This window comes from Elephantulus edwardii, unplaced genomic scaffold, assembly GCF_000299155.1.
Source record: "Elephantulus edwardii isolate Elephantulus edwardi_28Jun2011 unplaced genomic scaffold, EleEdw1.0 scaffold00067, whole genome shotgun sequence".
Classification (NCBI taxonomy): Eukaryota; Metazoa; Chordata; class Mammalia; order Macroscelidea; family Macroscelididae; genus Elephantulus; species Elephantulus edwardii.
This window is the reverse complement of record NW_006399817.1, coordinates 5,184,267-5,193,725: the sequence shown is the minus strand read 5'-3', so window position 1 is coordinate 5,193,725 and position 9,459 is coordinate 5,184,267. Positions and strand designations below refer to the sequence as shown.

The following is a 9,459-nucleotide window of genomic DNA, read 5'->3' as shown; positions in this document are numbered from 1 at the left end:
GTTAATCTAGTTAATAGATCTCATTTCTATGAGACCTGTACAACAAATACTATTATTCTAAATTCTATTATTCTATAAATACTATTATTCTAAATTCAATAGAATTGCTTTCCAGGCCCTGAAATCAAAGGCACCTGAAAAGGCCTATTTTCTACCTCGATGTTACTTTAACATTTTCCTTACTAAAAAAATACAACCCAAAACCACAAAACGCCAACGTCTGGAAACGCAAGTTTGGATAGATATAACAAGAACCAACTCTGGAAAATGAAGACAGAGAGCTAGCCTTTAATTGAGTAAAAATGACACACACGACTGGCCGAATGATGATGACTGTGGGGTATAAAACACGTGTGTGCTATACTGCCTTTTCTTGCTTCTATTCGTGGCATCACAAGCCGTTCGTTTTCGGACCACCGTCACCCTCCATCCTCATTTCTACCTTTCCAAGGCAAAGGAAGGTGCACTCCCGGCCAGGGCTCTTGTTCCCGCCTTCCTATTACCTCTGGCCAGGAGCCGGTGAAACGGCGCGCCCTGGACATCCATTAACATTTATACTACATCTCAGTCCCCGCCAAAGCTCCCCTTTATTTACCGCAGCCCCACGGCCAGACCCTGAACAGCCAGCAACACTGTAGGGGGACAGATTGGAGAGCAGAAGAAACACCGCCCATCCTCCTCCCCGTCGCCTCCACAAAACCAGCTAAAACCCTCCACCTCGAGCGGAGGGGCTGGTTTCGTCACGCGATCTACGGTACTGTATTTAAAACACACACACACACACACACACACACACACACACACACCACAAAAACAAGCATCCAAAAAAGAAAAAAAAAATTCAAACTGAGCGAGTTGGCCAATGGGGAAGAAGGGGGAGGGGCGGAGGAAGTGCGCGGCGGGCAGGGCCCGGGCGGGGGCGCCGCGGGGCGGGCGCGGGGCTGGTACAGCAGGGGATTCGGAAAACGCGGCAGCCAAGGTTTCAGTCCTTCCCCCACCTCCTCCAAAATTAGCCGGAGCCTCGCCGATCCACCTTAAATCTGCAGCGGACTCGGCGCAGGGGTCAGTGAGCGCAGCCAATGCCAATCAAGTTTACAACCACCAGCACGGGAGAGAGAAAAAAAAAAAAAGAGAGAGGAAAAAAAAACAATCTCTAAGTTCTCTCTCACACACGTACACACACACTGACACTCGCACACGTATTCACACTCACACACATGCGCACACAAAAGCAAAGAGAGGAGGGGAAGGGGGATAAAAACAAGCGCAGACGCTCGAGGGGAGGGGAAAATGTTTGCAAAACGCTGGTTCGAGGCTCAGCGCCCGCGGCCGGAGCACCCCGGGAAAGCGCGCGGGAAGCGCGGCCCGCTCCGAGCGCCATGATGGTCGCCGCGGTCCGGAGCCCATTTTCCGGAGGGGGAGCTGCAATGATGCAATCCCCCGGCGCTCTGCTCCTCGCCTAACGTTCCTTTTGAGGCGCGTCGAGGTTTCGCGCCCTTCACGTTGAGTTTTCTCCCTCCTGTTTTTGCTTTGCAGCTCCTATTTCGCGTACGTCCCCACGGGTGTCAGTCTGAATACACGATGGCGGCACAGATTTTATGTAAAAAACACCACTCAGTTTCGGTTCTGCGCCCCCACGCCAATCCCACGCAAGTTACACTTAGATGAGGTACCACTGAGGTTTTCCAGCACACCGCGGCCTCATAGGACCCCTTAGGATCGTTCACAGGATTTTTACTTTATTTTAGGCCGGGACAGAGTTGAGTGGCGGGCGTAGGGTGTGGCTCAGGTGAAAGTGACGGCAAATTAAAGAAATTCAGACCCTGACAAACAGATCCTAGACGAGCTTTAATAAGCACCAAGTGTCTAAACCAACGGGGATGAAGATGAAATGGCGAAGACAGCGTTCCCGGGCCGCTAAGGAAGGTCACTCGGCGCGGCGAGCGCAGTGGGCACACAGTGGCCTGAAAGGTCACCCACCCTACTCCTCTGCCGTTGAATTCTAGGGTCTCCTCCGGCTCAGTCATGCCCTTAGACCCTCATTTCCCTACTTCTTCCCTGCCCACCGCCCTACGCCGGGCACCCGGAGATGCGATGGATGTGAGCGGGAAGCCACCCCGCCAGCGGCTGCGCTCCCGCCCGACGCTGCGGCCCTCCGCGAGCCGGGGAGCCTTTCGAAATGCGCGGGGCTGTGGGTCATTGGAGCCCGGGCTGGGGTGGGCGCGGGCTGCCGCCCTGGAGGGTCCCCGAGGGCCAAAAGGGGCTCTCCCTCCTGCAGACCCCCCTAGCCGCTCTGGCACAGGCAGGGGACTGAAATTGAGGGCTGGTTTGTCAGGAAGAACAGGGGGCTGAAAGGTCGCTTCTTTCTTTGCGCCCACAAGAGAAATGATGAGGGAGAAAAAGTTTTGGAGAAACCGCCCAGCTCAGCAGCGCAGGCCGAGGGGCGGCCGCCCTCCAGGCTGTGCGGGAGCTGCCACACACAGATGGGGCACGGGACTTGATGGCCTTTTCGGCCCCCGGACGTCTGCCAGGTCGACTCCGCAGCCACTGCGGCGGCTGAGCGCGAGGCTACCAGAAAGGCTGGGGAGATGACGGGCATGGTGACCCGCGCTGCGGGACTAGGGCTCACTGGCGCTAGTGGCCCTAACTCCTCGGAGTCCCGCAGCTCGGGCCAGGGGTGGGGGGGTGGGGAGGACGCTCTGGACCGCGAAGACGTCTTTGGAGGCGCGCCCCAGACGTGTAAGGGACGGAGGACACCGTGACTTGGGGGCTGCCAGGCTGTAACTGTGCCTGATGCGGCGAGCATCCACATCTCCCCGCCAAACACTGAAACGCAAGCTTCGAGAATTCACATTTAAACAGGTTTCTGTAGGAAAGTGGGGTGCACGCAGCAATTAAGAGAGTATTTCCTCTACTTTTTTAGAGACTTTTTTAGGTACCCTCTTTTGTTGCAAAAAATTTTAATTTCATCACATTTTCCCCCCTGACCCTCCCTCCATTCTTTCGTCTTTTAAATATTTTTCATGTTTTCTCAGTCTCTTCCTGACAAATACCCTGTGTATTTAAGAATCACAAAAACACACCTTTAATTAAAATAATACCTACTTGAAGTGACCCAGCCACCAAAGTACCTAATTTTTCCTTTTCCTTCCTAGCAGCCAAAGAAAGGCAAACTGAATTTTAAAAAGTGTGTGTGTATATATATGTATATTAAGGTAAAATAGGCAAAAACTTATGTTGAGAATCTATTTTTTAGTGCAGTAAAATAAATGCAAGTATTTGAGGGAAATTTAACACAAAGTCAGAATTTTACGATTCATCATTTGCAGTTTCCCAGAATAATTTTACACCTTTGTTAACTTTTTGAAGACAACGTAGAATTACAGGAATTTTAAGCGAAACTTTTAAATACCTTGTTTTAAAATCTGTTGCATAAAGTAAAATATCTCTTTTACGTGAATAGATTAAAAATCCGGTATTTAGCTAGTTTTTTAAAATTTGTAGGTTATAACCAATATAAGAGGAAATTAAACAATCTGTAAACTATGTTTTATTTGAGGAATACCTGTTCTTAGTTTGAAATCACATCAGTTTCTTCAAGATCTACATTTTTCTTAGTATTTTCTGGCAAAACTTATAAAGGGTCTTAACTTAAAGTCCTCATAACGTTTAGTATGTGTAAATACAGATTCTAGAGAAGTCACCATGTTACTTTCATTTTCAGTCTTGCAAATAATTAGATTACACTTATGTAAGAATTTTTGGTTCAGACACATACCTATTCTAGGAAGCATAAATATTTGAACTGATGCTGTGGAGAACCTAGTATCTTATTTATTTTAAAAAGTGGATTTCTACCCTTTATTCCTCTAAAGCTTCGCCTACCATACAGACCTAAGTGCAAAACTCACACACACACACACACACACAAAAAGAACTGTGGGTCTAAATCATTAAGGTATTTGCCAGCTGACATTATAATTATGCAAATATGACTAGAATACAAAGTCAAACAATTCAAGCACATCACAGTTCAACTCAAATCAGTAGCTATGGAAGTTTTCTTTATTGATTGCTTGATGTATAACAATAATTGGCATCTTTTTCACACATTACAAAAAATTATACTTGGCTCAGTATGCAATCTTTAAGCATAGCCATATTATTAAACAGGAGAGCGAGAGAAAGAAAAATAAAAAAAAAAACCCCACACACAAAAAAAACCCCCAACCCTATTCTACCCAGTACAGCATTTACAAATGCACAAAACATGCCACTTTGGCTTGTACATTGTCTAGATTAAAAAAAAAAATCTCTTTAACATAAATAAGTTAGTATAATTTTTCAGTGTCTTTACAGAGTTATGTACACAGGTACACTTCAAATGGTTTTGTTTCATATACATACACAGGCAATGAAGAAATACTGTTTAAAGATGTAGTATCCATTTCACTTATTCTAACTCCAGTATGCTTCCTCTACACACACTTTACTGTCAAAGCTTCATTTTCCTTTGGGCAAATCAACAAACAGAATGAGAAGCTAAAAGTTAAAAAAAAAAATTCATTACTTTTGTGTGAAGTTACTTATAAATTTGTAATACCACCTCGGGATTTAGGATTGACTGTACACCTAGCATAAAGTGTAAAAGGAAATTAGGGAAAGTTTTTTTAAAACATAGCAATGGTTAATTCTGATCATTCAGAACATTTGCCCTACATCCCAGATTTTTGTCCAGAATTATCTAAAGTTATCTGCCTGCTTGCCAAATAATCACTGGTTAATTCCAACTTTTTTTTGTGGTGAGAGCTTTGAAAGGCGGTTTTTTGCTCTTTTTAAAAAGCTATTTACTACTTAAAAGTGGAATCACTAATGCTTCCAAATGAGACTAAACTTTGAGTAAAAATAAATAATAATTATTTGTAGCCAGTGTTCAAATTTTGATGATTTTAAGAATGAAGTAGCAGTTCTCACTGAAAGGGACATTACATCTTTAAAGAAAAGAATTCCAAACCCTCCCTACAATTGCTTCTTTTTATGCAAGCTTTGTTTCCTTGCTATAAATTGAAGCAAGCTCTTCATAACCATGCCAATTATTTACCCCCCCCCACCCTACCCTCCCTTCCCCAGTTTATGTGCTACATAAAAGGTAAAAACTATATACACAGGTAGTACAATGAAGCAAATAAGGAAAAACCTAATTGCACAATGCTACATCCAATGCTTTTAGAGGCAGATCATTTAAGAGTGCCTAGAATTTTAGTGTTATTGTGTTGTTGCTTTTCAGTGCTTATACAAGGATGTCCATTCCATGGAGTCAGCGATATGTATTAAAAATTTTTCATTTACATCTTCCTTGCTTCATCAAGCAGTGATGTATCTGATAAACAAGGAAACGTATCCTTAGCTCTGCAAAAGAAACAAGGAAAGAAATTAGGACTACTGACAACATGAAAGTACAGGAATTATTTTGTCACAATTTTAATAAGAAATTCCTGACAAATACAGGGTGAGTGGTATATGCAGGAGAAATAGAGGATTATAGTAATTTACACCCAACATTCCCTTAACAGGATTTTTACCCTCCTCCATGTTGTGCATTTCTGTCTAAAGCAGTGGCTCTTAACAGTGGGCTATTTTGCCCCCAGGGAACATTTGACAATGTGTGGAGACCATTTTGGTTGTCACAACTCAGGGTAGTAGAGGGATACTACTGGCACTCAGTGGGTAGAGGCCAAGTATGTTGCCAAACATTCTACAATGCACAGGACAGCCCCTACAACAAAGAATTTTCTAGCCCAAAATGTCAATAGTACAGAGGTTGAGAAACTAGTCTAGAGAATCTGGGTCAAAGATAATGAGAAAGTAGAAAAATTAAGAAACTACAACGTTTAGGAACAAAATATTCTGAAAATGAAAATGTAATTTATAGAGGCCCTTTGAATAAATTTTTTTTTTCCATTGAGAGCAATGAGGGCAAAACAGTCTCATTTTTTACTCAAAGAATAGAAACATAAATGTCTCTGCAAAGATCCTTACTATGTCTAAATTTCTTTATACTTTTGTCTACTTTTAAATCCTCTCTACATGGCACCGTGTGGCCAGTAACAAAATTCAGTTGTTCTTATTCACTGTGGCTCTTCTGATGAGTGAAACCAGTAGTCACAGACCAGAGTTCTAAGCGTTAAGGATACTTCAGGGCCTTTTTTCCTCCAATTTTCCAACTTCACATAGAACTGTAATACAGAGGTTTTATACTGCTATTTCGTGTACGTTCTAATGTGTGTGTATGTGTGGTGAAGTCAGGTATGACATTATAATGTTTTAAAAACACAACAAACCCCAATTTTAATCACTATGTTCTTTATTTTTCAATTCTTATAAGCAAAGCTACTATTCACATCTATTGTGATCTTTTTATATGCTAGGCTATGACTGCATTTTGCAAACAAAGAGAGGCCACAGTCCATGTTTACAAGAAATTCGTAAACTGTTAGAATACATGTAGTTTATTAGACAGCCAATCCATGTTAATTCAAGAGCTAAATTATTTGACTTAAGTTGATCAGATTTTAGTTGGAAAAAGTCTCCACTGCTTTTATGCCTAGCAAACACACCTCCTTCCAGCCTTGATCTGTACCAGTCAATTCCCCTAAAAATACCTAAATCATCCCGTTATGGCCTGATTAGCATATACACTCTGTGTTCCTGAATGGCTCACTATTGGCAGAGTTAGCTTTATGCCTCTGATTGTTACCAGAAATTCTAGAGGAACTCATTTTTGAGTTTTCACTTCGGATTTTTAAAATTATGCAGGTTCCTTCTTTCCCCAAACTTATCAGAAATAGGAAAGTGAGGGAGTATGAAAATAGCATAGGTAACAGAACACACACCACACCACCATATTCAAGGTTCTAACCACTTGTTTGATTAAACGTGAGCTGTTTTCTAACTAACTTTGTCCTCATATGTGAAATTTAATTGTTACTGGTCATTTTTCTTTGTGTGGTCTCCAAGTCTGCTACTGACTCAATCTGAACCTCAGGGGAAACAAATCCTCATGAAGTGGGGCTGAGGCTTACCCCAGTCCTTGGTCAGAGGGGGAAAGAAACCTATTGTTCCCAGCATGTTTTGGTGGGACTCCCAAGGAAATGGCCTTCCTACTGACGGGAGCCTTGGCTATAAGTACTCGCCCAAGATGCATGCTCTAGGTGCAGTGTATTAAGGAAAAATTATCTCAGGATTAGAAATTTTGAAGAATAATTGTATCTTTAAGGTGTTTCCCTGCCTTACTCATCCATGCCTACTTTTTGCCCTCACAAAATAAAAACAAACACCCACAAGTTCCTAATCTGCCAGCAACCAGTAAGATCAGGTATCTTGGGGTTTTCAGGCCCTTGGGTTTCTGGAGCCCGTGCGGGTGTCAGCTGTTTGCTCTTGTTAATCAACCCACCAAGAGGTTTACGTCTGACGTCTTCTGAGGCCCGGCTTCTTGGGCGTCTGCTCCACTGAACCAGCATTCGGGGAACCTTCTGAAACATTTTCTTCTGTTCTGTTGGCTCTTTTGTTTTGAGTAGAGGAATCTAAATAACAAGGGAACATTAAAAGACATACAAACACAATCTTTATTAGAAAAAAATAATAGAGCAGTTGGCCCCAGAGCCAGGGGGATGCAAACCCACCACCTCCACCCACAATCCTGGATTCATCATCCAGTGCCCTTTAAGTGCACAAAATCGGATTGTTTTCACACAACAGAAAGTGTATTCTACGCCCAGACCTCCCTCTTCACAGCGTACAGGGAGGCCCTTGATAAACATCTCAACGCTGTCACGTAACTGAGGCTGGCTAGCCAGGAGGAGCTGCTCTGTTATAAAGTTACAGAAAAGAACAGATAGTATCATCCCCAGCTTGCAGTTTAAAGATCATTAAGAGACAAGTAGCCAGCAGGTAGCAGTTCAAATCTAAGATTAAGAAAGTTAAATTCGCTCTCGAAATCTAAAAGCAAGAATATGCGGAGAAAGCAAAGCCGCGGCCCAGACGGGCGTGTATGTGCCTGAAAAGGTCATTACCGTCTGTGGCAGGTCGCTTCCTCATCCCGGCGCACTGCTCCGCTAGCCCCGTCTGGTTGTCTGATGCATCAGTCTTTTGGTCTAAGTGTGTGTCCTCTGACTGCGCCTGAGACCCAATTAAAGGCTGAGCCTGGCGGCCCCCGGTGACATCCTGGCTCTCCTGCGGCGGCACCTTGCAGGCGCCTTTGGGTTGGCGCGGGGGTCTGTAGTAAAACTCGGGGAAGCTTCCCATTTCCATCTCTTCCCACTCGTACTTCCCCTCCAGGGGCTTGTGATTCTGAAAATCAAAATTCCACTTGCGCTGGCTGGCTTCTTCCATGTCTCGGCAGTGCTTCTCCAAGTCCCTGGTTAACTCTTCGTGATTCACCGGGCCGAATAAGTTTCTGCAGGCGGAGGGCTTGGGGTACTCGGCCTGCCTGGCGTCCATCCGCTCCAGGCTCGGGCTCCCGTTAGACACTCGCACGTTTGACATCTTCCTCCCGACTCTTTACTAGCGCCTTGCTCGCTCTCTCAAAAAACAAAACCGAACAAAACAAAACGCCCCGACCCAACCCAACCCAACCCCCTTTTATACTCGGCGATTGCCCTCGGAGCCAAGAGAAACAAACACCAACAAGTAACTGCCCGAGCTCCAGGAGCGCGCTGGGCCCGGGGGCGGGAGCGAGGGGAAGCCCCCGAGAGGCAGCCCCAAGTCTCCGCAGATCAAGTGTACCGGCGACGAGGGCGGGGAGGGGAGGGACAGGCGGGAGGAGGGGGCAAAAGGCCAGTCCAGGTCCGCGCCACTGCGAGTCGCGGCCCCCGCCAACCCAGCCGCTCTCCAAACCTTGCTGCCGTCACCGCCGCGGAGCGCACGGAAAGTGGGGAGAGGGGAGGGGAGAAAAACACCCCGAAAAGGCGAGCCCCCTTTTCTCAGTTGCCCAATATGGCGGTGGAAGGGAGGCTGACGAAGAAGAAGATGATTGACACCGCAAGTCTATTTAAACAGAGGAGGAGATCCATTGGTCGCGGCGCCGGGAGCCGCCCAGCCGAGGCTGCCGAGCACGGCCTTAAGGTGGCCCGTGCGCGGCCCCGACGCCTCTGCGCCTCCCCTGCGCGCCCGCTCCCGGAGCGCAAGGAGGAGATTGGCTGGTCGCGTGATTGCTGGAGGTGTACTCCTGCCAACAAACCTGCTCTGGCTGGCCTCGGAGAAATTAAAAATAAGACAAACAAACTAGCCAAACGGCCTGGAAGCCGGGGAGGGGCCTCTACGGCGGGGCAGGCGGGGCCTTGGGTCGCAGTCCCGGCGCGGCGCTGGCTGGCGCGCCCATTTGTTTGCCCCGATCCTGGCCTAGGAAACCGAGAATCTAGGCTGGACCAGATGATCTGTAATGAGTGCATCTCAGTGTTT

The 9,459-nt window shown here is 45.9% G+C and overlaps 1 protein-coding gene across 1 annotated transcript; it reads right to left on the bottom strand.

Annotated features, from left to right (window-relative positions):
- Positions 1-7,461: 7,461 nt before the first annotated feature.
- Positions 7,462-8,544, bottom strand: CDKN1B (cyclin-dependent kinase inhibitor 1B (p27, Kip1)). The gene is made up of 2 exons (XM_006888417.1): positions 8,073-8,544; positions 7,462-7,583 (listed from the first exon to the last, which is right to left on the bottom strand). Exons 1-2 carry the CDS (start codon positions 8,542-8,544, stop codon positions 7,462-7,464), a joined length of 594 nt encoding a protein of 197 aa, XP_006888479.1.
- Positions 8,545-9,459: the final 915 nt, after the last annotated feature.